Below are 27,885 nucleotides of genomic sequence, written 5' to 3'. Positions count from 1 at the left end.
CCCCCCTCCATTGTCGCATGATTTGGATGATTTGGGGACTTGGATTCTATTCCCATCACCAGCGAGCATCAATCAGAGGGTGCAGATTAATTAACCTGGAGGCACGGCTAATTCCAGAGGCTCCTCGTATCCCCTTCCCACGGAATTTAGCTCCTGGTGACCCGCAGGGGCTGTGTGACACCCGGGCGGGGCCCCATCCCCTCTGCTGCACCCTGGGGCTGCTCTCGGCTGCGAGTGGGACCCCCGGTTGTCCGAGCAGCCCCCGGGAGGGCAGTGCCGGGACCCCGGGAGGGCGGGAGTGGGCCGGGGAAACTGAGGCAGAGAGCGGGGCCGTGCTGGGCGGGGGGCCCGAGCAGCTCCCGTCCCGCCGCCCCCGGGGCCGGGGGAGGGACCGGAGCGGGGCTGCCCGGCGCTGCAGCGGGCGGAGCCGGGGCTCGGCGGGGCCGCCTCCCGGTCGAGCCCAGCTGTACCGTACCGTACCGAACCGAGCCGAGAAGAGCCGGGCTGAGCAGAGCCCCGCCGCACCGGGCAGCACCGGCGGCACCGGGAGGCACCGGGAGGCACCGGGAGGCACCGGGCGGCACCGGCGGCACCGGCGGCACCGGCCCCGGCGCTCTCCGCGGTGCTGAACGGCTCCGCCGCGCCCGCAGGACGCGCCGCCGGCGGGGCCCGGCCCGGCCCGGCCCGGCCCGGAACGGCTCGGCCCGGCCCCGAGCGGCCGCGGGGGATGGAGCCTTTCCTCGGCTGCACCGGCGCCGCGCTCCTGCTCTGCTTCAGCTACGCCGGTCTGCGCCCGGTGGAGGCAGGTACGGGCCCCGGGAGCGGCTACCGGGGATGTGGGGAGGGGGTTCGGTGCCAGGAGAGACCCCCGGTGGGAAGCGGGGTGAGCGGGCAGGGTTGAGCCGAGGGGATGGAGTTTTGGGGCGCCGCGACTTTGCCGGGATGGAATTGGGTGCGGAAGAGGCGGCGATTTGGGACACGCAGCCCCGCGGCACCGGGCTCGGGCAGCGCCGGGCGATCCGAGCCCCCGCCGTGTCCCAGCGTGGGCGATCGCAGCCGGGCACCCCCGGGGAGGGCGGCTCGTGGAGATGTGGAAACGGGGAGAGGGAGAGGAGCCCCTCGCCCTGCGCTGGGCAGGGACAGTGACAGGTTTTGGGCACCTGAGCAGCGGCCCCGCTTGGTGTCACAGGGCTGAAGCAGAGTGGAGGGGGCAAAGCCGGGTCTGCTCTGTCAATGCCCCTTCCCGGCTGTCCAGGGCTCTGCTGGGAGCCTGGTGGTCCCAAAGGAGCCACGGTGGTCCCAGAGGAACCATCTGCCCAGGGGTACTGCACACCCCAGCCACAAAAACCAGGCCCCTCCGAGCTGAGCAGGTCACCTGGACTGGGGGATGTTTGGTGAAAGCAGTGACGCCTTGAGCTGGACTTAATTTTGGAGCTACCAGGATGGACCCAAGTCCACTCGTGCCTTCACTGGCCCCAGCACCCCCTGCGTGGGTGCAAAGTGGGTGCAAAGAGCAGGTGGAGCTCCCCAGCACAAACCAGTCACTCTCCCAAAGCAGTCGAGGGCTGTGTCCTTTGCTGGCTGCAAGATGTTGGTGGAACAGCTGCTTTGATTCCCAGACTGCTGATTGCCAGGATATCTCACATTCCAGGAGGCTGGGGGTGATTATCAGGGATGCACAGCTCCAGGGAGTGGAAATTCCTTTGCTCCAGCCATCCCTGGAAGTTGCTGGAGTTACATTTGGCCTCGTCGGGGGCTGCAGCAAGCCCTGGATGCCTTCAGCTCTGCCACCCGCCCTTGGCTAGGCAGTGGCTTCTGAAGTTGCTGTTTCACAACTGCCAGATCCAGGGGAGATTAATGAAACATTCCCAAAGGGAGGGAGCGATGAGGAAAACACCGCGGCACAATGGAGGCGTCTGCAATTGTGACAGCACTCGGGGTTTTCTGTAAACTAGGCCACTTCCCTGCTCTTCTTATCCTTGGATCACCTCGTTTGGCATCCCAGAGTAAACAGGGAGTTGTGTCTCTGCCCACGACCATCTCCTGCCCCTGCCTGGCCCGGGAGGTGACCGTGTCACGTTCCTGGGAGCTCACAGTGAGCTGTGTGACTTCGGTGTGGTGCCACCGCCTCCTCCTTCTGTGCCACCCGTGCCAAGGGTCCTGATGAGCTCTCCCTGCACCCAGGTGAGGCACAGAACTTGTGCTGTCCCTGTTTTCCAGAGCAGGAAGAGAGGGATGAGGGCACAGAGTGACTTTCCCAAGGTCACACAGAGGTAGTGGCAGCGTCACCGCCAGCTCTGTGTCCCCAGCCCTGCCTGATGATGATGGTGGCCAAAAGGCCACCAAGGCACACAAGCCAAGAGTCATTGGAAAAGCCTGTAGGGAGGAAATCATTCCCAGGCAGGGATGGAGGCTTCAGGGTTCATCCAGAGCTTGTGTGAGTGGGTTTTAAATAATTCCTGTCATGAAAGATTAAAGCCATCATTCCCAGGAGGGGACTGGTGCAAATTCCCCCCTGGCAATGCCAGGGCAAGGGCTGGTGAGTGGCACCAAGCACAGGCCCTGCTCTGAATTCAGGGATTTTGGCCAGGCAGGACAATTCTTTCCCAAGGTGATGCCAAGGTGAGTGAGGAGTGGAAGCAGGAGCAGGAGGAGGAGGAGGTGGCTGAGAAATAATCTTCACACCAAATCCCACCTGGGTGGGTGATGCCCACATCATTCCCACTGCTCCAGAAAGTCCCTGAGGAAACACTTGGGATGGTTGGCAAGTCAGGAATAGGATTTAATTTTGCCCTTGCTCTGCCAGCAGTCCTCTCCTCGTTAGGCTGAGCTAATGAAGAGAGGGGAGCTGGGCTGGGCTCAGGGCTCAAAGAGCTGCAGGGTGATGATGGAAGATCACAAAATGAAGGATGAAGGAAGGCCACGGCCCCTGTGCCTTGCAAACAGCCTCACTGTGAGGTAGAGCAGCTCAGGTCAGGTTTATTTTTGTGAGATGGAGAGCAGAGGTGACAAACTGCTCAGGTAAAACCTCCCCTGCCAGCACAGCTCTGGGCCAGCTCTCAGGACCTGCACAAGCTCCAATTTGAGGAGCCCCTTCACAGCTGCCCCACCTCAGCTGCCCAAAAAGGTGCCAAACCCCCCTGGCTGGTCTCTGCTCAGCTCTGAAGTGTGTCCTCACCCTCTGAGCCACTGCAAAGCAGCCCCCCAGCCTCGTGGGGGGAAGGAGAGCAAAGCCAAGGTGACAATCTGACTCCAGGTGCTGATTCTGAACCCGAGAGTTGGGCTCACCCGTGGATCAGGGCAAGCAACAAGCTCAGCACACTCAAGAGAGGTCTCTCAGCTATTTGGAAACAAGAAACCAACCCTTTCCAGCCCTTTCCCTCCATGCCAGAGGCCGGGGAGATTCCTGGCTGGCTGATGGGTGGCGTCAGCATTTTATTGATTTCTGCGTTCGGCGTGGGAGGGATTTAATTGGGATGGGGAGGTTTCTCACCCCAGTGTCAGGCTCTCAGCAGGGATGGTGCTGTGAGAGGCAGCCAAGGTTGAGCCATCCTCTTCCAAATGCTGTCTCCTGCTGGGAATATGTTTGTGGAAAAGGGAGATTCCTCCCAGGGAGATGTGCTTGCAGTTATTAACCACGCACTCCGTGGCAGTGCCAACCATGTGCTGGCCCTGGATCCATCCTCACCCTTTGGATGTTCATTGCTAAACAAACTCTTGCTGGTTTATGAAGTGCCCAGAGGCTGATTTAGGGCCTGGATCGAGTATAATTCAGTTAAAAGCAGAAATGTATTGAGCAATGAAGCTGCAAATCTTTATGTGTGCAGTAAAAAGCGAGATACAAGGGCAGAGCTGGGCTGGGAGCAGGCAGCAAAATCCCGGGAGAGGTTTGGTGTCAGCATCCAGGAAATTCTCAGGCTTCCTCACCCCCTCTGACTGCTCTGATACTCAGAGGTGTGGGATCAGAGGAGGTAGAAAAGCCCGTGGTACCCAGTTCTCCGTGGATATTTGGATCCTGGATAAAACATGCCATGATGAGAACAACTCTGCTCTGAGTTGGCAGCATTTAAACCCAAATTATGGCACTGGGGAGACCTGAGAGAATCCTGCCTGTCTCTGGGACTCTCCAGGGTAGAAACATTCCTTCCTTCTGCCCTGAGGAATTCCCAATGGCTGGCTGGCCACATTGCCTGTGCTCCCTGAAAAGGCTCCACGCTCCCTGGCAGCATTTCCAGCACGTTTGGGCAGCTGCTCCCTAAAGAATCAGCCACAGAGCCAAGAGGTGGGCAGGAGGGGGCTGGTGGCCTATTAATATCCCATTTTTATAGGGAAGTGAGAGGTCAGCAGGAAATAATTGCCTCTTTCCCAGCTGAAGAACCACCAGTTGGCCTCTCTGCTCTTTGAAATCACTGGATTTGAGCAAACAGCTCCATTTCCTGTGGGGCTGGGAGCAGGAATGATCCCTGCTCCCACACATTCCCCTGGGGCTCCCATCATTAAAACCCCCAGGAATGCTGAGCAATGTGCCAATGTTCCTACACACCCCATAAAACCCACAAGCAATTACATCCACGGATGGGATCCATGCTGGGAGAGCACAGAAAAGCAGCAAAAAGCAGCTCAGTGTGAATCCAAACTCAGGGAAAGGGCAGCGGGGCTGGCACAAAACATCACATGGATTTTAGGGATGCTCCTTTCAGGTTGTGTCCTTTCATCTCCTGCATCCCCAGGGAAGGTTGTGGTGCAGAAATCGAGGGAATTAAGGCTGGGATTCGCTGCTTCCTGCATGAAAGGGCAGCTGGAAAGCAGGGAATGAGCTCCTTCAGAGCCTCAGCTCACCAGCCCATGTCCCTGGGGCTCTGAGGCAGCTCAAGCCCTCCCCAGCAGGGAAGGAGCAGCCTGGGAGAGGAGCTGAGTGAACTGGAAAATGCTGGGAATACAGCACAGCCTCAGGCAGGATGCAATTTCCAAGCACCTTCACAAGAGAAGTGAATTCAGGGGGGTTTTGGGGGGCCCTTTGTCTGGAGAGATAAATCCAGAAATACACTTTAATTCCTATTAATTTAATTAATAGGAATTAATTTATTTAATTCCAGACCTATGGCCTGGACTTGGCTGGCCTGAGGTGACCCCAGGGTTGTGATATTTCCACAGGTTCCTCTTTTCCTTCAGTGGTGCCTTTGTGGCCTGGGTACCTCCTTGACCCTACAAGACACCCCAGGGTTTGAACACCCCAAAATTCAGCATTTCCCCCCATTCCTAGGTGACAGCAGCAATGGGATGGAACAAACCTTTTCCCTGCTCTTTTTCCCACCCCTCCCATCCACGCCACAGCTCCCATGGGGAATCCAACTCACAGGGAAGCAGGAGGGCTCCTCTTCCTCGTGCCAGCTGTGTCCACAACACAGTTGTGAAGTGTGTGGTGGTGGGAGGGGTTCTTCTCTCTCCAATTAAACTCCAACAATAACGAGGAAAACATTTAATGGAAGGCTGGGAGGGGTTCTCAGCATGGGGAAGGGATTGAGGATCATCTCCAGGGCTCAGGATTTCTTGGTGCACAGAGGAGGCTCCGACCTGCTCCTGCCAAAAGGGCCCCAGGTGCGACGGCACCAGGGAGGGTTGGGACACACAGGCCTGGGGGATGGGAGATTTCGGAGTCTGTGGGAAGGAAATGAAATGGGATTTTAGAAATCCTCAGTTTTTAAGTTGCTGTGCATGTTTAAAAAGTCTTGATTTCAGCTTAAATCATCAGGGTTTCCCTTAATGAGGGATGGGGAAATGGCATGAAAATGAGGATATTTTTTCATCCAAATTTGGGCAAATATCATCTGTCGGTTTGTAGGGTGGGATTTGCTCCAGCATTCTGCACTGGGATGAAGTTAAAGTTAAACCAGGAATCTTGCACCATTCCCTTACTGAGCACACAGGGAACGTGCTGCCCTCAGCAGCTCTGGAGTAAACTGGCACAAAAAAAAAAAAAAACAACACCTTGATCCACTAAAAACCCATTCCCTGCTATCCCTGCAGCATTCCCACCCTCTCCCAGAACACCAGCAGCTTTCCTGGCTGCCACAGGCACAGAAGCAAAGTTTTCCAGCAGTTGCACATGACTCTAGAAGGAAACAAAAAAATTGGATTTGGCACCTTGAGGCTCTCCTCGAGCTGCTGACCCCCTGCAGCCAGGTGGGAAATGACAGGAATTGCACCTTTTCCACCTGATCTCAGCCAGGCTGGCACTAACAAAGAGCTGCAACAGGGCCAGGGTGCCAAAAGTCGTGTGGAATATCTTGGAACAGTGTTTTAGGTCTTAGGAAGTCATGATCTCATCACTTCATCTCCTGGGAACGAGGAGAAAAGCAAACTCATGGATGAAAATTTTGGTTCTAAATTATTTCCACAGCTCTGGGAGGAGGAAATTCATTTTCCTGGCTTTGTATTTCTGTCAAACACGGTTTAATTCTGGTTTTATTGTTTTTATGCTGGTTTGACATCACTGATTTGGGTGCAAAGGGAAGGCACATTGGGATCTGCTGTCCTGGATTCCTGGATTTTAGAGCTGCTGACTTCAGCACCCTGTCCCTCTCTCAGGTATTCCTACAAAGAAAGGTTCTAGAATATTCTTGACCACCCACTCCAGGGGATTTCTCCCTCACCTCCATCCAGATTCCAGTTTTGGAGCCTTCAAGCTCTGGGTTTCAGCTTTGCTGAGTGCTTCCCTCCTGCCTCACAGCTCTCCACCCTCTCCCACCACTTCCCAGAAGAGTTTTTTTGCTCTCCTCCAGCTCTTCAAGGTCTTCCCAACTCCCCCACATCTTATGCCATCAGAAAACTCGGACACTTTTTATGCTGTGCCTCCCTCAAGGTCACAAATTTCAAAGGGGACCTGAACACTCCAAGTGCTGTTCCCTTTTCCCAGCTTTTTTTCCCGTGATCTCTGCTCTCTGTTCCTGTGGGGTTAATTCATTTCTTTTTTTTCAACTGAAGCTGGCTAAGTCAGTGGTAGGTCTTAAAAAATATATATATATATATATATATATCTATATAAAACAAATTTAGCTCCTAAAAATACCCAGGGAAGACAAGCAGGCAGGGATTGGGTGCAGCAGGGAAGGGCAAAGTGCTTGGCTGCAGCTGGAGATTTGTTTTGTCTCCCATCCCTCAACTCCGTCATGTCCTCCGTATGTTCCAGCAAAAATTCATCAGGCATGACTCACAGACCTTCCCCGTGCACATTCCTGTCTGCTGACTGCCCCTTCCTAAAATTAGACTCGACTTTTGTTGGTTCAGTCACGGGGGGGGGGAAGGTGAAAAGCTGCAGACCCACGTCCCTCCCTCGTGTCATAGTTTGGAAGGGACTTTTATTCCAGGCTGGGGAGGATGATTTGTCTCCTTCCTTGGCTTGCAGGGAGGGTGAGGATGGTGAGGGATCCCATCCTCCAAGAGGATTCCTGGGGAATTCTGCTTCATTCCATGAGGGCCAGGCCTTGAGAGATGAGAATGCTCTGGATCAACACCAATTCCATCATTACTCCAGAGAGGAATGACATCCCTCTGTGGAATCACAAACTTGCTGCTCCTCCTAAAGTCCCAGATTTGTGTGAATTCAGCCATTCAGTGACTTTTTTTCTTACTGAGAATCAAATGCCTTCTCCAGATATTTTATTCCTAAGGGGCTACCTACTGGCTGTGAAAGGAATGAAGGATCACTGTGCCAAGTGACCTTCAGCTGGGGAATTCTGTGCTCCTGTTATTCCTCTGTTCCCAGGGGAACATTCACCAGGAGTGATGTCAGACACTGACACCACAGCTTGAATATTTTCAGCCCCATCCAGGCGGCTGGGAATGACAATAAATCCCACAAATGTCACTGGAGATGGGCACAACTGCACCCCTCATATACTGGTGACCTGTCCCAGCCCCAAAGGGGTGGTTATAATGAAATAAAAGTATTAATTTCTCATAAAAGTTGGAATAAAATGACTCTTCCTCACTCTACTGACCTCCTGGGGCTACTCAGAGCATTCACTGCTTTAGGTTCAGAGCAAAGCTGAAGATTGTGAATTAAATTTGACCAGAGGAGCAGAAACAGAGTCCAGCTGGAAGAGCTGTGCCAAGCCTAGGAGGTAAAACCTTCCCTGGAGATGCCAGGACTGGGCAGCTCCCTTGGGAAGAGGCTCCTGGGGAGGTTGTGCAGGAGCCCAGCTCTCCTTGGCAAGGCTGGGAGGATCCTGCTGGAAATTCAGCTGTGCTCTAGAACTGGGAATAAACACAGAGTTTATTCGGTTAATAAACACAGAGCCTCAGGCTCCTGCTTTGCTGGCCTGCCCTTTCCACATTACAATATCCATGTCCTGGCAGCTTCAAGTGGATGTTCGCTGGATGTGCCACAAAATATTGAAAGAAAAACATTTTCTGCCAGGGAAAAGCAAAAGAAACTCTCCCAGCTACTCCACTCCTGCATTTCAAAGCTCAGGAATGTTGATCAAGGAATTTGGTGTGCACGTTCCCATGGCAGAGCTGGAATTTCCTCCCAGCTGTCACTGTCTAGCTGGAACAGGGAACAACAGGGGAAAAATGTGGCAGGGGAGAATGGGATGAATGAGCTGCTCAGGGATCAGCTGTGGTGTTCAAGAAATTGAACAAGGGTTGGGTATTTCACACATGGAGTTGTGGAATGGTTTGGGTTGGAAGGGACAGGAGGATCAGCCAGTCCCACTCCCTGCCATGGGCAGGGACACTTTGAACTGTCCCAGGTTGCTCCAACCTGGCCTTGGACACTTCCAGGGGTGGGGCAGCTTCTCTGGACAACCCCCACCACCTTCCCAGGGAAGGATTTCTTCCTTATATTTAACTTAAATTTCCCCTCTATCAGTTCAAACCCGTGTTGAATGTAACTCGTATTCTCAGGTGGCAACTCTTAGCTCCACCCTGGGAATTGAGTCGTGGAGTACCTGCAATTTCCAGGTCACACATCCAAAACAGATCCTGAGGAAGGTCCTTTTCCAGTCCTTTCCTGCCCCTGTAAAGGCTCTGCTCTCCCTCCTTACAGACAGCCCATCGGCTCCAGTAAATGTCACAGTCAAACACCTGAAAGCCAACTCAGCTGTGGTCACTTGGGATGTCCTGGAAGATGAAGTTGTCATTGGATTTGCAATTTCCCAACAGGTACCGTGCCTAGAATTCCCCAGTTTCAGCCATGTCCACCTCCCCCTCAGGTTCCCTTGGTTCCCAAATCCTCTTGCTGCAGTTTAAGCTCATTTCTCCTCGTCCTGTCCCTCGTGGTCCCGGAGGGGATTTGGCTCCTCCGCCCCCTTTGCAGCAGCGCTTTGCACATTGGTGGCTGCAGAGAGGGAAGGATCCCGATGGTTTCTCCACATCCACGTGGTGGGCAGGGCAGGAATCGGTGGCCTTAGGTGACAGGAAATGCACACGGGCAGGTCTCTCCCCCACCACTCTGTGCTCTCCTCTCTCGGCTTCCAGAAGAAGGACGTGCGGATGCTGCGCTTCATCCAGGAGGTGAACACCACCACCCGCTCCTGTGCCCTCTGGGACCTAGAGGAGGACACTGAGTACATTGTGCATGTCCAGTCCATCAGCATCCAAGGCCAGAGCCCTGCCAGTGAGCCAGTCCTCTTCAAGACCCCCAGGGAAGCTGAGAAACTAGCCTCTAAAAATAAAGGCAAGTGTGGGTGAGTTCCTACGTGGCCCCTGGGACACAGGGCTCTGCAGAGAGGAACCAGGATCCTGTGTGGTGAGAGGAGCTGGGAGAAACCCTGTGGGATAAATAGAATAAATCCTGTGGGATAAACAGGAGAAACCCTATGGAATAAACAGGAGAAACCCTGTAGGATTAAACAGGAGAAACCCTATGGAATAAACAGGAGAAACCCTGTGGGATAAACAGAATAAGCCCTATGGAATAAACAGGAGAAACCCTGTAGGATTAAACAGGAGAAACCCTATGGAATAAACAGGAGAAACCCTGTGGGATAAACAGAATAAGCCCTATGGAATAAACAGGAGAAACCCTATGGAATAAACAGAATAAACCCTGTAGGATAAACAGAATAAATCCTGTGGAATAAACAGAATAAACCCTATGGAATAAACAGGAGAAACCCTATGGATAAACACTCATGGGGCTGAGTGTCCTCTCAGGATGTGCTGAGGGGGCACAAGGTGACAGGGACATGATGCTGGATGCTCCCTCTCCTGTTTTAGATGAGATTTAACCAAGTGAGGAGGAGGTTGGCAGCTCTGTGTCCTGCTCCCTACAAGTGGAGAATGCCAGGGGAGATTCTTGTGAACTCATGTGGAATCAGCCCCCCCTGGGCACACCACTGTGCTCACAGGCCACTTGTGGGATTCACAGGGCCTCCTGTGCTTGGATTTCGAGGAAAATAATACCCAGAGGCTCCCACTTTTCTTACATTTTCAACATTCCTGCCAAGTCACAGAGAGCTGAGGTTGGAATGGACCTCTTGAGATCACCCAGGCAGGGTCAAGCAGAGCAGGTTGTCCAGGATCGCATCCAGCTGGGTTTTCAACATGTCCATGGAGAAAATCAGGTGGAAAATCATTTTCACTGAGAAAATCAGGCTCTTCTTCACTGAAAATTCCTTCACTTGCTCCTCTTTAGCCAAACCAGGCTGTTGAGGGTTTTTCTGTCAGCAAGAATCCTGCTCCAAAGAGGGCCTGGCAGTGCAAAGCTGTGGGGACACCCAGGTCCCTCCCTGCCCGTTCCGGGGCTTTTGGTCGTGGTTCTGAGGATGCAAGTCCTTGACTCTATTTATTAAACTGATTTGGAGGCTGTAAATCCTGAATTGCTGTTTATCTGGAAACCCTAAGAGGAGCACTGCTCCTTTCCTGTGGGTCTGAACTGTAATCTCCTTAATGTTTTCAAGCCAAGGAGGCGAATTACGCCCTGCAAAAAGGCTCTGCTCTTTTCTGAATCCCAGGGCTCCGCTGAAAAATATCCTGCCAGGCTCTCCACGCTCCTGAGCTGGAACTGCTGGAGCATGCAAGGCTTTGTGACAGGTGCAGATGGCACTAACAGGGACAGGGACAGCAGAGAGAGCAGCCATGGGGACAGATAACACTGCTCTGTCCCACTGCTCCTCCCTCTGCACGTCACAGGATGAATCCTGCAATCCCAGACTGGTTTGGGTTGGAAGGGACATAAAATTCATCCTGTTCCATCCCCTGCCATGAGCAGGGACACTTCCACTTATCCAGGTTGCTCCAAGCCTCATCCAAACTGGCCTTGGGCATTTCCAGGGATGCAGCAGCCACAATTTCTCTGGGAAATCCATTCCAGCCCCTCCTCACCCTCACAGGGAGGAATTCCTTCCTAAATCCTAATTCAGCGTCCTAAGAAGCCTCAGGACTCTCTCCCTGCTGGCTCTGCCCCTGACACACTGATTGGGGTCGGGGGCACTCCTAAACCAGGCTCTGAGCTGGGTTTTGGGTCTCACAGTTTCTCTTTGCCCTCGTGCAGATGAGGTGACAATGAAGGAGATGGCGAAGAAAAACCAACAGCTGCGAGCGGGGGAAATTCTCATCATTGTTGTGGTGTTGTTCATGTGGGCAGGTCAGTCCCAACTCTCAAAATAATATCCGTGGGATATCCTCAGGAATTCCTGGCTGCACGTGGAACCATGGAAGAAACCTTTCCTCCCACAAAAAAAAAAAAAAAGTATGGGAGGTATAGAGTATAAAAAGTATGGAGTTCTCAGCTCTGAGGGCACCTCAGGTTGGGCTTTGCAGCTCGAGTTTGGAAGCAGAAAATGGATTTGATGGAAGCAATTCCCTATGGCTAATCCTGTAATCTCATTTTTTTCCAGACTGCCCTGATTATGATGCCTTCAGCCACAGAATTGTGGAATGGTTTGGGTTGGAAGGGACATAAAGATCATTTTTTTTCCACCCCAACCTTCCACCAGAGCAGGCTGCTCCAAGTCCTGTCCTGGAATGTTTCCAGGGATCCAAACATCCAGCAGGATATGCCTTGAGTCCTTCAGTTATTACAGGTTGCAGTAATTTTCTGGATATTTTATGACTCTAATGCTCAGGCTAAACAGAGATTTAAGAGTCCTGCTCTCCACACACACTAATTTAGATTTAGATTTAGATTAATTTTCCACAGAAATTTTCCCCATCACAAAAGGGGATGGAGGAATCCAGGTGACAGTGAATCAGATCCATGTATAATTTTTTTTTTGGCCTTTATTTGCATCTCCAGAGACTGGACAGCAATTATTCCTAAAGCCAACAATTACATGAAAACCTAAACAAATTTAGAAGATTTCCAGAACCTCTAGGCTATGATTTTTTTTTCAGCATTTATGCCATGTCTTAGTTGTGCACATCCCAGTTTCAATGCCCTGCCAGGGAAAATAATCATGAATAATTACATGGGGTGACTGAACAACTGATTCATCTCCTGCTGTAGAATAATCTGAGACTCCATCAGCTGGGAACAAAGAATTTGCTAATCCCACAATTTCCCTTCCAGACAAATCACTTACATTTAAAAAAGCAAAAGGGGTGTGGGGAGAATCTCTCGACATGAAACGAGTTCTTTAAAAGGTCTCAATACACAAAAGCCTTCTTTTAAGCAGCTTTTAACCTGTCCTGTATGATAATATTTGGGAAAATCCAAATGGAACCAATCCGTGCTCAGGGCTCTGGACTGAGCCAAGCCCCAGCTCTTGTGTTCCTGGATTTTTTCATGACATTTTCCTTCTTTGTGTGTCAGTTTTACCCATTGAAATCACACAAGGAGTGGCTGTGGCAGATGTTAACGCCTTTTCTCCTGGAATCAGCCGTTTACCCACATTCCCAAAGAAAGAATTTGGGCCACTGTGTTTATCAATAAAGCCTGGGGGCAAGTGCCAAACTCCTTTTACAGAGCAGTTCATGACGTGAAGCTGGAAGATTTAAATATATTTGGCTATTAAGGAAGATTTTTTTTTCAGGGAGGAAAAAGCAGCATCTGCCTGGATCCACTTCACCTACGTGTCTGGAATCCACAGGCAGCGATGTTATTTGGTGGAAACATCACATAAAAGCTTCTCAGACAGACATTTGCAGTCATCTTACGTGCCACGGCTGCCCCTGCTTCCCTCTCCACGTGCCTGGGTGTGTGGGGGAGGAAATTTCCACTCGCAGCTTGTGCTGGTGCCCATTTGCAGGTGCTGGCAGGTTCAGAACCTCTCCTCTGCCAGCTCCAGCTCCAGAGGACAAGGAGCAGAGGACGCGTTTTCACCAGGCACAAATTCCAGGAGCTCCAGTGCTCGCTGAACCGCGGGGTTGATGTTGGTTGAGATCCAAAAGCAGGGTTTAAAACACTTCAGAACAGGGAGCTTGGGATATAATTAATCTTCTGTCGTCCTGCCTAACTAGTTTAGCATGGAATTAAGGGAAGGGAAGAGGCAGAGGCGCTGCTGGCCAGAGGGATGTGTGATCCCTGCCGGCTGCTCAGCTCGCTGGTGTGATGCTGATGCTCTCTCCCCGCAGGGGTGATCGCCCTGTTCTGCAGACAGTACGACATCATCAAAGACAACGAGCCCAACAACAGCAAGGAGAAAGCCAAGAGCCCCTCGGAGAACAGCACACCCGAGCACCAGGGAGGGGGTCTCCTGCGGAGCAAGGTGAGCTTTTTGGGTTAAATCACCCCCAAAAAGCCTCTGTTAAAATTCCTCCCTCTCAGCAGGGATGAGGGAAGGGAACACCCTGCACACCCACGGCTCTGCTGATCAGGACAGCAGAGCTTCACTCCCACACCTCCTGCATCCTGCCTGGCCGCCAGAAATCAGATTTCAAGCCACGTTTCTGGATGATCTGAGCATCTCTGGAGGGAGGAAAAAAAAAAAAAAAAAAAAAAAAAAAAAAAAAAAAAAAAAAAAAAAAAGAGTTCTTGGGTCCTCCCACAGCAGCACGTGGCAAAGAGGACACTGCTCCTTCAATTAACTGGAGAGTTAATCAGCAGGAGCAAAGATGGTAACACAATGTCGAAGTGTAAATAGGTCAAGCCTTTAATTTATCCAAACTTCTTTCAATTAATTTAACTTCCTCGCGTCTCTGTTTACGTCTCCACCATGTTTATTTAGTGTTTTAAATGATTTATGATGGTTCAGAAGCAGTGATGACCCCCACAAGCCTAAAACCTCATCATCGTGAAGAGGTGGGAAGGAGAATTTTCACAAAACACGACCTGCAGACTGCACCGAGCTCTGATGTGATTTTTCCCTTCTATACATCCGTTTTTCCTTTGTTTTTCTCTCCTAGTTTCCAAAAAACAAGCCCTCAGTGAACATCATCGAAGCATGACAGCCTGACACCTGAGAGATGGACTGCATCCCTCACTCTCACTCCGAGCCGTGATGACTGGGGAGGTGAAACATTGTCGGAGCGATTTGCAAAACAAGACGTCGTGATTGTCACTCGCTGGCATCCACCTCCTCATCCGTGTTCTGCAAAACATCTGGCCAGGAAGGGAAATCCTGCAAAAAGAAACAAATCCTGACACCCAAACAAAGAAGATGGAGAAGAATCAGTGATGCTGGATCCGTGAATCACCTGGGTTGGAGCAACTCCCACGCTCCTTTCTGCCCTCACGTTTCATCTTCTGGGATAGTTTTCCTGGTTTTTTGGGAATGCACAAGGTTCTGTTGTGTCTTTTTCTGGTGTCACTGTCACTCCATCCTGGCAGTATTCCCAGGCACATCCCTCTCCCAGCAGGAATGGAGGGAAGCTCATGGCAAACACCACCGAGAAGCCAAATTTTGGCCTCTCTTCGTTCATCGATGTGTGTCGTGTAACACGTCTTGCAGGTGGGTTTTTCAAACACACACACACACACAAAAAAAAAAAGAAAAAAAAAAAAAAAGAAAAGAAAAGGCATCCCCCAGTTTCCATTTCCACCAGGAGAACTTCCCTGGTTGTTCTCCAGCCAGGCTGCAGCACATTCTCCACTGCTGCTGTCTCTCCTCTCTCGCACTGGTGCTCTTCACCTCAGAAAAATCGGGGAACACTGAGGCACAGACCAACATGAGGGGACACCAGAAGCTGTTCTTTAGCTTCCAGGATAATTTCAACCATTTTCTTCGTGGTATTTTCAGCTGGGCCTGAGTACACCACCAATGGGATAAAAGGTCCATAAAAATGTAGCCAGTCAGCAAAAAAACAAACAAACAAACAAACAAACAACAACAAAAACAAAGAAAAAAACAAAATACCTGATGATACCGGTTGCTATGCAAGGTCTCCAGGGGCAGGAGCTGTTTATTGTGGAAGGCTCTGGCCTGGGGGGGCCTTTTTCTGAGGGCTTAAGTTCTTAAAATACTTCTTTTAGTAAAGTTGCTGTGTGGGAAGGGCTGGTTCTTTCACATCCTGCCTGTGCTGTTCTGACTTTGCAATGGCACGGGGTCTGCTGGAGACAGCCCTTCCCAAAAAAAAAGATGAGGATGGATGGGAAAGGGGCTGGGCTTCTCCTCTCTCTTGGGAAGTTTGGAAGCTGACAGAACAGGATCCCTGGGGATTGCTGGTGCTCTGGAAAGCTGGCAGATGCAGGACCATGACATGAAAAAGATTTACTCTTTGTAGTGTGCCATGGGGTATCTGTATTTATTTAATTCCTCCACAAGACCACTCCATATGCACTTAGGGGATGAGGCAGGATCCGACTTTGTTCCATCAAATGCCAACAGAGGTTGTTGGTCTGAGGAAGCTTTGGAGGAGCCTGGGTTGGGAATTCCTGCAAAGGAACAGCTTGGCAGTGAGGAGCTGCCATCTCTCCTCTTCCCCTCTCACCAGCTTTTCCCAAAAGTTTGGGAAAAAGGCACTGGGAAGTTCTCCTGCAGATGTGCTGGTTCCAGGCAGGCCAAACCCAAAGGTGTCTCCAGGATCCTTTGCCTGAACATACTCTTCCATCACCAAGAAGGAGAGGTCCCCACCTCTGATACAGACAGAGCAATAAACATTTTATAATGTACAATAAAAGATTAAAGGCATCTCTTGTGTCCTTGTAATGCCTTGTAATTTAATTATTTCATATTCAGCAGCACACACCCCCTAGAACTGGGGGATTTTGTATTTCCCAGACCTAAAACCTAAACAGACCTAGAACCTAAAATATTTTCTCAGTGTCTGGGTGGAGAAACCCAGGGAGGTTCAGAGTTGGTTCTGGCTGCAGGACAAAAAAAAAAAAAAAAAAAAAAAAACTTGCACCATAAATAACACCCCAACTCTACCTAGCAAAATCCTTCAGCCACGTCTGTTATCTCCCAAAGAAGAAATAGAATTTGGAACCCAGAGCCTCACAAAGGAAGATTTAGGACAGATGGTACAGCATGTGCAAAATGATAAGGGAGATGCTCTCTCCTAATCCTGGAGCAGACAGCCAAGCAAGCAGCCCTTGGAGAGCTGCTCCAGAGGAAATCCAGTCTGGTAATTTGGCAGCTTGGGGGGTTGTGTGGCTGTTTTTAAAGCCACTTGTCCCTGAGAATTCAGACCATATCCCTATTTTTTCCCACAGTTGTTGTTCCCTAGGGACAGGTTTAAGCTATTTCTTTCCTGACAGAGATGTGATCACTCATTTGGTAGAACTGAATTAAATTTAAAGTGTCACTGTGGGGCAGAGTTCAATATTCACATGTGGCAGGAGGTGCCAGGGTTATTTTGATAACCCATAACTGCAGGCTTGCAGAGTTAAGGAAATGTTGTTTGTGAGGAGAAACAAATGTGGGCTGGCAGAATTCAGCTCAGACAGGGACTCCAAACCACTCAGTTCAAATGATTCCCTTCAAGGAAATTTTTCAGCCACTCTGAATTGAAGTGATGAAGTAAATCCACACTTTAAGAAAAGGTTAAAAGAGAAGAAAGTTATTTAAAATGCTCTTGTTCTGAGGGTCATAAACATCAAAGCTTTAACTGTTGTGTGGGTATTAAATTCCACTGTAACCCATGAGAGTCAGCCACGGGGAGAGTTCAATCCTAAACCCATCTTTAGAACAGAGGCCTCGTTCCCATCAGCAGCTGCCAAAAAATACTCCTGAGGTGTTTTACAGTCAATAAAGGCAAGAGATCAAGCAAAAATAAACCCAAGACACACTGAGGGAAGTCATGCTGGGCCACAGCACAACACACCCTCCAGACCACCCACGTCCCCACACGTGTTTCTTTTTTTTTTTTGCCCTGAGTGCTGATTTTGACTCATTGTTGGGAGCGAGAGCTGCAAAAAAAAAAAAAAAAAAAAAAAAAAAAAAAGGAGGTTTCAATAAATATTAAAAAGCACCGAGTGGGAGTGGGCTGCTGTGCCAGGGATCCCAGGGAGGTTCATTCCCTGCTGATCTCTCAAAGCAAAGCCCTCCCAGCTGGCTCGGGATAAATCCCGGTGATTTCCAAGAACCAACTGAGCAGAAATTCGGGGGCACAATAGGAGCAAGGGAACTGCAAACAAAACCCTTTGCCAGCACAGCCAAGGCGTGTTTCGAGTTAAGCACAGCTCTCTCCTCCCTCCTTCCCAGCACTGTAATATTATGCCTACAAGTACAATTTAGCCAATAGATTCCTCCCCCACGAGTTTAGCAAAGAGGAGCCGCGGGAGGAAGTGTGGAGCAAACAATCCTGCACAGCGTGTCCTTCCCAACTCACAACACAGCCCCAGCCACTTGTCACCCTCCTCCCCCGGGCCACCAGGCACCGAAGGAGAAAAAAAAAAAAAAAAAAAAACCAAAAAAAAAACGGGAACACGAGGCACTTTGGATTCAATAAAAACCGAGGAGGAAACACCTACACGGAGGAAAAGTGTTAGCACAATCTCAGCTGGTCACGGAGATGCCAAAGAGAGGAGCAGGCTGCTGATGGCTGTGTTTGCCAAAGACGGGAAAGGTGACATCGCTCCAAAGCCAATGTCACAGCTGCACATCCCATTTTTCCCCAGCAGAACTCGGCACTTCTTCGAGGTCTGTGCTTCCCGAGGAGAGAGCTGAAGATGACACCATATGTTCTACCAAATGTAATTTCCCCCAGATTTATAGAAAAAAAAAAAATAAAAAAAATAAAAAGCTTCCTAACGACGCGTAATGAGCTATTACCGCCTCGTCTGGAAGCAGAGCTGACCAAATTCAATCAGCTTTTCCAGCGTTTGTTAAAAAGCTGCCTGATCAACGCGCTTGTTATGCTAAAATATCTTCTGTTTCCTCCACAAATCTGGTGTCTATTGAATTGTCTGGTGACCTCAGGCATTCAAATGATGCTATTCCCCCTTGGTGGTGCTGCAGCCCACACGTCTGCAGGAAAAAGGATCTGGATTCTCCTTCAGCCTCAATTTTTGGTTAAGTAAGTTCCAAATGAAGAATCTTCATTATTAGTGACAGAGCCGGGGAAGGCACAGCTTGAATTTCAGATTCCCAGATGGAGGCAGCAAAGCTGGCAGCCAGAAAAAAAAAAAAAAAAAAAATCTCTTTTTTCCTTGGAATTTGGATGCAGAGCCATTGAGTGGCAATAATGACAGAGCCCCACGATGCCATTTGACACTTTGCAGCATCCTTGTCCTCACAAAATCCCCACCTTTAATGCCACCAACTCCTAAATAAAACCTATTTATATCATCCAGTCCTATTCTGCATCTAAATAACCCAAACCAAAGGGACAATATTATCAGCTTCCATTATTTCCAGTTTCAGGATGTAATTTCTTCCTCCTTACAGGGAAGAGCTGAATAGTTTTTGAGTGGAAGGCAAAAAAAAAAAAAAAAATCCCCACACAGTGATTTCATTTCAGTCTCATTGTTTTCCAGCTGCTGTTGGCTGGCTGCAATACATTGATGAACACTATTAAATTTTTAATTGTGAGGCATTTCATCAGAGCTCACACAGGGCTTGCACAAAGCCGGTTTTATTCCAGTTTTTATTGATATCACTGGGTTTTACTACAGCAAAAATCATCAGCAGGGCCCTTGGCTGCTCTCTAACAGCAAACACACAGCAAAACACTCTGTCCTTCCATGAAGGCTTAATCCACAATCCCTCCCTCCTCTCTCCACCATTCAGATGTGAATCATTTGTAATGTCAAAGAAGGAAATTTGCAGCGCTAAAGCTGCAAATTTAGAAGCCTAAATCTTTCCCAAAGGGCAGAGCTGCTTCATGGCAGAGTTTTACACTCCCAAAGAACACAAATCCCCTCCTGCCCTGGTGCTGCTCCACCACCAGCCCCGTCAGGAGCTGCCTGCTGAGAATTTCCATCCTTGGAAGTGTCCAAGGTTGGGTTGGACAGGGATTGTCACAACCTGGGATAGTGGAAGGTGTCCCTGCCCTGACTGAGATGATCTGAATGATCTTTATGTCCCTTCCAACCCAAACTGTCCTGGCATTCCCTGGAGATCAGGTGAAATCGTCCCCAGTCCACAGGTAAATGATTCCTTTTTCAAATAAATTAATTGCTGAGGTTCACTGGTTTAAAAGCCATGAACCCTCACGTGCTTCCAAGGGATTTCTCCTTCTCCCTCAATGCAAAGCTCTCTGTAAATAAAAATGACAGAGGTAAAAGTCACCTGAGAGGCTCTGGTGGCACCAAGGACCTGCCACATCACAAAGCTCTGCCACTGGCCTTGCCCCAGTCCCAAAAATTCTGTCCATGGGGGTTCCTTCCTGCCTGGATTCTGGGATATCTGGGAGTTTGTGCAGTCATTCAGTGCTGATCCTTTGGATAAATTAATTCCATTCTCCCTGTCTCAATCACTGCACATTCAGGGCAGGGAGAAACTTCACCTGTTTTCCTGTGCCACTCTGGGTGCCACAGAATAAAATCTATGAAGCACAACGTTTAAAAAAACATCAGCACCGAGCCAAAAATCTTTGATTTCTTTAAGATCACACGAGCCAAAAGCATCTCCAAAAATAATCAGATTGTGATGAGAAAAATATGAGATGATTTGCTGCCTGAATAAACTTAATTTGCTCTCCAAAATTCCACCTCTAAATATCTAAAGGAGTCACAAGGCCCTGCTGGCACCCCTGGGAAGATCAACCTATCCACCTCCAACTCATTTGGAGTTGCTCAGTAGCACAGGAAAGAAGAAAATGACATCTAAAAGCTGCAAAATATTTCTAAACTCAAGAGCAAATCTCACGAAATGCTTTTGCAGAAGAAGTTACATGTGAAACTTAAAACCAGACCAATTAACACCTCTAAATGCAGAACAAGAACCAGCACAGCCCCTCAGCAGCAAAATCCAATGGGGTTGCACTGGAAATGTTCAGGAATTCACTGGAAATTGTGGTGTTTGGCCAAGTTCTTGCTCACCCATTGGGTATGAATTGGAATTTGGGGAATTTCTGCAAAAAAAAAAAAAGTCAGTCAAAAAGTAAAAATAAACATGAGAGGAGTATTTGGATGAGGTTGGAGCAGCAGCATCTCTGAAAACAAATCTCCATTTCCTTGGTGCTCACAGCTGATTTTCTTGGTAGGAGGTTTTCAAAGTGAAACCACATCCTAAGAAGGCACCTTGAGAAGTGAGAACATCAAAGTTCCTTTCAGGAATTCTGCCTGGTGCTTCATCCCCAAATTTACAAAGCTGCTTCTCCCTGGCCCACCACAAAGGCTGAAGGTTCAGCTTCAAACAAAAAAAAAAGAAAATTTTCTTCACAAACTGCTGCACCCACCTTAAATCCTCTCATTTGCACGTTCTGAAATAGAAAGACAAAACCCCACAAACTTTAGGCAGCCTCAGAAAAGCAAGATTAAAAGCCAAACTACTTCAAGGGACTTCGTTATCTGCAGGCCTCAGAGTGCTACAAAGCTTTGTCCCATCTGTGTTTTGAAAAGCAAAACAACTTTTCTGCCTTATTTTGATCTTATTTATACCCAGGGATGAGCCTAACTCAGGAAATCACATTTTTAAACTGCAAAAGCATCCGGTTTTCAAAGCAAAATCCAACCATGGGGGTTACTCCTGCAAAAGCACTGTCCAAACATCTGGTTTGGAGCAGGAACATCTGCCTGGCACAGAGAGTTTTATTTTCACTGCTCAGCAGCAACAGGCAGTGACCAGAAGGGCTCCAGCCAAAGCTGCTCGGTCTGGATTGCACTCAGAGCTCAAAATTCCTGGAATTTTTGCCCTTCCCAGAGGCTCTCAGCACAGCAGAGAGTCCTTGCCCAGTCCAAACTCCAAGGATTTTCCATGCTGCAGTCACGTGCTGGATGTGAATCCAGGGAACACGGTGTCTCCCCAGCAATCCCTTCAGAAACTGCAGGCTCAGCTCCTATTTACCCAAAGGAAGAACTTCTTGCCACAAATTGATACTTCTAGAAGGGATTTTTAGAAGTTTTTTCTGGAGAAATCCATGGGTTGTTTGGGAGGAAGGGAGGTTCTCCAAGGCAAGCTCTCACTTGTTCCCATTGTCTGCAGTGAGTGTAGAAGAAATCAGGACTTGTGTAGAGATTTGGAGATTTTTTAGAGACTTTTTTTAGAGATTTGGAGCTTTCCTACATCTCAGTTCCCTCTCTTGGCCTTCTGAGTCAGAGGTGAAACAGGTGATAAAAACAGAGGGAACATTTCCTACTGCCAGGGGTGCACTTTTCACCCCTGAGGAGAAACAAGGACTTGGACAAACTTTCACCCTGACTCACTCCAGGAAAAGATTGGAGCTCCTCTCCAAGAGGGGAAGTCCCAGGGGCAGATTAATCCCAATAAATATTTGGATGAATTTATCTCAGTGCCTCACCATCCACCCCAGGGCTGCTTTTGGCCTGAGGAAAGGGAGTTGGATAAACTCAGCTGCCATGGAACAGTCCTTAAAACCTTTGGAGTTTTCTCCTCGGGCACATCCTCATTCCTTCCACAACAGTCAAGACCCAACTACAGATTTGGGATGAGGTTTTCAGGCAAATTCCACTCCTTTAGAAAGCAGGAGCTCTGATTATTTCAGCTTTGCCACTAGAGAAGCCTCTGGAGCAGGAGTATCACACTCTGAACCAGGGAACTTCTCACTCCCCTCATCATAAACTTAAAAATCCACTTTATCAATTCCTACCCCATCCCATACATCCTGAAATTTAGGGTTTGGAGGTGGATTTCATTTGCTTTGAAGTGAAATCTCCCTCCTGAGCTCAGCCACTAAATGGAATTCTTCCTTTATGTCAGCACAGCCCCAGTCCTGTACCTTCCCTGCCCGCTCTCCATCCAAGCAAAATTAATTTGGGCAGGTAAAAACTGCTTCAAGATTAAGTTTTTTTTCCCCCCCTCAGCCAGCTCAGCATCAATCAAGAGACCAGAGTCTTTCAAGGCAGAGTCTGCTAGCAAAGAGTTCATTTGTATTTCACAGATTTGTTTCTCCATCTGTTGCCTGACACTGCTCTCCCTTTCCATCACCTTAAACACACTGTCTGGTTTTTTTAAGATATTGATCTTTGTTATTACAGTAAAACCAGATGGTTTGTGCCTCTTTATATGGTATTTCCTTCTCCCTCTCCCTTTGATTCCAGGGAGATCCAAGGAAATAATTTATCGGGTTTCTGCCAGGTTGTGAGAAGTCTGGTAGAATTTTTAAAAGCATCAAAAACCTCTAGCAAACACACCAAGCCTCAAGGAGAGCTTCTGGTTGGGAAAAAAAAAAATGGATGGAGGTCAGACAGGAGCCAGCTCAGCTTCCCAGAGGTGCCTGGAGCAGTGGAAGGTTCCCAGCTCATGGCAGGGGCTGGAACAGGACGATCTTTAAGGTCCCTTCCAACCCAACCCATTCTGTGATTCTGCTCCAAATTACACAGTTTTAAAAGCCTCATTATTTGTGTAGCTGATCCAGCCCCAGGATTGCCAAAGAGGATCTCATCAGGAAGGAAATAATTCCATTTACTGCAGGATAAAGGGCAATAACAAAGTGCAAACGCTGACAAATGGTCAGCTGGCAGAAATCTTGTGTGGTCAATTATCAGCCCCCCATTGCCAAGCAGATGCTCAAATCACAGTTCATTTTTACATCTGCTCCAGCACAGCCTCAGCAGCATTTAAATTCTTTGGGGAGGCTGCAAATAAATGAATATATTAGGATTTAGCAGCATCTAGAAAGCAGAATGAGAGGAAGCACAAGTTGAGCCATGGGGTTGTCTGGAGATGGCTCAATGTGAGAAGTTTATTCTGAATATAAAAGGATTTTTTTCCAACTAGTCAGTGTGACTTTTAGCACTCAATCACCCAATATAAGAATATCAGTCATCCAATATGAGAATATATATGAGACATATGCAGCTATAAAAGATATTTATATGAAAAATGGATTTTTTATATATGGAAGTTGTATTTAAATATATGAAAGCTGTATTTCCTGCAAGTGCAAGCCACCATGCAGATAAGGGAAAAGACAAAATCTCTGCTGTAGCCAGCTTGGAATTCCCTCAGACAGCACAGCAGCAAGAGCCAGGATCCAAGGAAGAACAGACAGATTATATAAAAGATGGGATAGCAAAGCAAACATTACCCTGAGACAAATGCCAGGAGATTTGCAACTCAAAACAGAGCTGAAGATTTGTAGCAGCAATATATTAGTTCCTTCCCAGAAGGAATTCCCTTGCTGGCTCTAAATCTGCTGATTTTCCTTCATGAATTCCTTGGGAATCACTCAGCATTTCCTATGCAAATGACAGAGGCAGGACAGTGCTGCAGCTCCAGGTGCAGGGACACAGCACCCAGGGCACTGCCAGCCCACCCAGGAGCTTCTCACCTGGGACAACTGGCAGAGCCCACGCTGTCTGTCGGGCTGAATTCCAAGCCTACAGCTATTTGGAATAAGAAAGCTTTGCACTAATAAGAAAATCAAATTGTGTGCATCGCAGACAATGTTCTTCCCCAGCAGAAGAGAGCTCCATTTCACTCCTCAGCCTGGCTCCTTTAGAGCTCCTGCCTGATTTTTTGTGACTCACGACATACGTCTTGCATTTTTAATTTGAAAGCAAGAGAAAACAAGGCCATTTTAGCTTTCCCTGCCTCGTCCCCTCTGCATTACTTATGCTGGATTCATCCTCTGAAGCAGCCCTGTGGCAATGCAGCTGTTCCTGCTGCCTGCCTAAGTGCAGGCTCCACACACACACACACACACACAACTGTCAGCTTCTTGTGCCTCGCAAGAAATGGCAATTATTGCACCCATCAACACTCAAAATAACCACGGGGAGCCGTGGCTGGAAGCTACCAGAATATTTTGCCTCTCAGAACATCCCAGTCCTACCCATCAGCTGCCACCCATGAGCTGAAATCCAAACCTGCTCTTTGCAGCACCTTCCTTTGCAAACCCCCGCAGTCGGTGGCTCTTGGATGACACCGCTGAGGCAACACAGAGAAAGTGTCAAAAATAAACTCAAATCTCGGCACTTGAGCTTCAGATTCCCCCAGTCTGAGCCCAAATCTCAGCATCTGAGCTCAAGATTCCCCCAGTCTGATCCCAAATCTCAGCATCTGAGCTCAAGATTTCCCCAGTCTGATCCCAAATCTCAGCATTTGAGCTCCAGATTCCCCCAGAGTGAGTTCACAGGTTTCAGGGAGGTGGTGGAGTCCTGGAGGTGGCACTCAGTGCTCTGGGCTGGTGATCAGGTGGGAACTCGATGTTCTTGGAGGTTTTTTCCAATCTTGATGATTCTGGGGTAGTTGTGAACTCACAAGATCAAGTCAATCCTCAACAGAACAAACCAGAGCTCAGCTCTGCTTTTCCCAGGGAATACAAACCTGCTTTGGGAGCATCCCTGATTTTCCACACCAAACCCCTTCACAATATTTTCCAGATATCTCTGAAACTCCTCTGAGCCAGCTCTGGAGCCAGGCAGATTCCTGTGCAGGAATTTTGTGCATGGCAGTGTACAATAGTGTCCCATTCACTTTTTATTCCCCTCTGAAAACAAACACACTCCAAACAAAGAATTCAAGTCCAGCCAGCCAAGAGATCAATTTTCCCTCCCCACCAGCCTCATCCCATCCCACCTGGGGGTTACCTGAGGTAATAGCCACACTTTTCCTCACTTGGATTGGCACAGCCTGGAGAGAAACGTTTCTTTTGCTCAGGCTGTGCTTCTGAAATGCAGGTCCGTTGTTTCGGCCTTGAAAATAATAAATTGTGTTAATTTTTTTTTTTTTTTAGGTTATTTTTTACATTAGGTTACAGTTGACAGAGAGGGCAGAACTGTGGCAGACATTATATTCTTGTGGCGCTGTTGTGGGATTGAAAAAAAATAAAAGTATTTATTTGAGTAAAACTACAAAGATAAAACATGCAGCCGGTCACCGCAGGGAGCTCTCAAAAGCAGCTTTTTCACGCCACAGCATCGGAGAAAAGCCCCGATGTGCCGCCTCCAGGAGCGGGGAAGAGCAAGAGCAACATCCTGAGCCGCTCTGCTGCTGCCACCTGCAGGGAAAGGCTCCGGGAGGAGCAGCCAGAGAGGCACAAACATCCCCTGTCCTGCCTGCACGCCACGGCCCCAAACTGCCTGACCCACCTCCTTTCCCATTTCCCCATATTCTTCACCCTCTTCTAGGGTGAAATATTTATTGTTTTCCCACTGTTTCAGTGCGGCTTAATTTAAAAATAAAAATAAACCCACGGCCAACAAAGTGATGGAGGAAACGGGTGGGATGGTTTCCAAAGTGCAGATTTCTTAAGAAATTACCTTTCTTCCTCCTTCCGTGGGACAAGAATTATTTTGCCACTTTTTTTCCCTCTGAGTGGCTCTTCCTGCCCAGTCTGGCCTACAGCTGTGTCACTTAACTGGAAAGGGAAGGAAAAAGGGGATTAATGTGTAATAAAACTTTTCCATGTAAGTTTTGCTTATCGAGTTATATAAAAAATCCACTTGAAAAACTTCCCCTGTATAAACACAGCACTTATGTGCACATGGACAAATCCAAAGGGATGGGATTAAAAACATTCAAGTTACAAGAATGAAGATGTGAATTTACTTTAGTGCTGCCTGGTGGCTGCTCAGCTCCTGTGGATTCCCTTTCAGCATCCTCTAGAGAGCCTGATTTCCTTGAGGAACAGCTCGTTGCTGCTTTGGGAAGTTCTTTTTTTGGTGGCAACACAGATGCTGGACTCTCATCCCCTGTGCTCTGGCCACAGGGAAGGTCAGATGAGGGCACGGATCTTCCTGGGCAATCCTGAGCCAGGCTTTCCTGGCCTTTAGGCATCACCCCTTCTGAGGATTTTTCAGGAATGCACCTCCCAGCAGCTGTGGAATATCCCAAGCAATCATCTATCATTGCATCCAAAGTTTCTCTTTCCAGGTTATTTTCCTCCAGAGCCTCATCGGAGCAGGCGGCGGCAAACGGGCTCAGGCTCAGCAGCTCCTGCAGGTCAAGGTCCAGCTCCTGCTGCAGCTGGGCCCCATCCAGAGCATTTAAAAAGCCAGGATCACACCCAGAGCTGCCTGAGGGATGTCCCTGAGGTTCTTTTGGCTCCTCTGTAACCTCTGAGGCCACCTCACTGACCGATGTCCCCATGGTGCAGCCGCTGCTCTCGGCCTTGTCGCTCTCCCCACTCGCACTTTGGCTCAAGTGGCTTTCACCAGCAAGGTGCTGCTGCTGCTGCTCAGCTTCCATGGAATCATCTGCCAGGATTTCCTGGATCTCTTCCTCGGTGTAATCAAAGGGGGAATTCCCTTTCTCGCTGCCTGACAGCTCCAGCAGGGAATCATCCATCTCGCTGTCGTCGAAACACCTGCTGATGTTCAGGGAAATGGCCACGTCGTCATATTTGGACACGGAAAAACTGGCACCGACCTCATCCTGGCCACTCTCATCCTGAAAAAAGGAGAAGCCAGAGCCTGGGGAAGGGAACAGAGGATTCCCTGCTGGATCTGGAGTGCTGCAGCCACGGCTCAGCACGCAGGCTTTCTTAGCTGACTGCAGGGCCTGCACCTGCACTGCAGAATCCGACAGCCTCTTGCTCCTGGGGGCTGGGTCCTGCTTGAATCCCTGATGGAGCCCAGGGGAAGGAGGGGAACTGTCTCCCATGGCTTCCTGCAGCTCTGCTTCCAGCTCTAAAGGCTCATCTGCTGCTGGTGGCCTTTGATCAGCCCTTCCAGAGGAGGAACCAGCAGGACTCAGCTCCAACCTGCCAGTAAAAAGTGACACCCTCAGTGAAAGGATCCCCAAAATGCTGGGATTTAACAGGGAAGGCAAAACCACCACAATTTGATCTCTGCTCTTGACTGTTTTAGGTCCCAACCAATCCTTCATCCCTGAGTGTTCCCTCAAGCAGCACCAGTGGAAATCCCAATGATTGCCCTCTGCTCCCAAACTGCTGCCAGTGCCTCACAGCAGACCCCGGGAATCCCAAATTACAGCTTTAAACTGCAAAACATTAAATAAAACCTCCAAACGTCTCAACCCCCTCAACCTCTGCCCTTCAGAGATAAATAAACACATTTTTTAAAAATCTTTTTTTGGGGTTGGGAAAAGCTGAGCAAAGGAAGAGGAACCCTGTCAGGGAATTAGTCATTGAGAGACTCACACAAAATCCTCATTATAATCCAAGATCATCAGATAAAGAACCTTCCTGTGAAATTCAATAGTTCCAAAGTATTCACAAACAAACCCTGTTTCCCCTCAGAGTGAGGATTCATCCCAAAAGGAATCTTTGGACCTGAAAGCCCTGCACTTGACTCTCACCCAGCAGGGGAATTTGGACTAAGGAAAGGTATTTCCTGTCCTCTTTGAGCAAGGATTTAAAGGAATGTCTTTTGTCTTGACTACTGTTTAAAAAAAGGGAGGGTTACACACTCCAGGAATGAAACCTGGGCAATTCTGCTGCTTCCTCTTGTCATTCTGCCTAAATAATGAAAATGGACACTTTCAGAATTGTGCTGTACGAAAAAAATACCTCAGGAATCAGCTGTGTGTG

General features: G+C 48.9%; 2 protein-coding genes across 2 annotated transcripts; one reads left to right on the top strand and one right to left on the bottom strand.

The window, feature by feature from the left end:
• Nucleotides 1-471: 471 nt before the first annotated feature.
• Nucleotides 472-16,013, top strand: FNDC5 (fibronectin type III domain containing 5). Its single transcript, XM_014885675.2, has 6 exons — nt 472-806; nt 9,050-9,165; nt 9,481-9,679; nt 11,498-11,590; nt 13,519-13,652; nt 14,290-16,013. The coding sequence occupies exons 1-6, from the start codon at nt 728-730 to the stop codon at nt 14,329-14,331; spliced, it is 663 nt and encodes a 220-aa protein (XP_014741161.1). The 5' UTR covers nt 472-727; the 3' UTR covers nt 14,332-16,013.
• Nucleotides 5,382-27,090, bottom strand: S100PBP (S100P binding protein). The gene is made up of 4 exons (XM_088178182.1): nt 25,944-27,090; nt 25,655-25,752; nt 24,983-25,087; nt 5,382-5,658 (listed from the first exon to the last, which is right to left on the bottom strand). Exons 1-4 carry the CDS (start codon nt 26,994-26,996, stop codon nt 5,541-5,543), a joined length of 1,374 nt encoding a protein of 457 aa, XP_088034308.1. The 5' UTR covers nt 26,997-27,090; the 3' UTR covers nt 5,382-5,540.
• Nucleotides 27,091-27,885: the final 795 nt, after the last annotated feature.

Source organism: Sturnus vulgaris, chromosome 24 (assembly GCF_052056855.1).
Source record: "Sturnus vulgaris isolate bStuVul1 chromosome 24, bStuVul1.hap1, whole genome shotgun sequence".
NCBI lineage: Eukaryota > Metazoa > Chordata > Aves > Passeriformes > Sturnidae > Sturnus > Sturnus vulgaris.
Note: the sequence above shows the minus strand (reverse complement) of the source record. Positions and strands in the feature narration are given on the sequence as shown.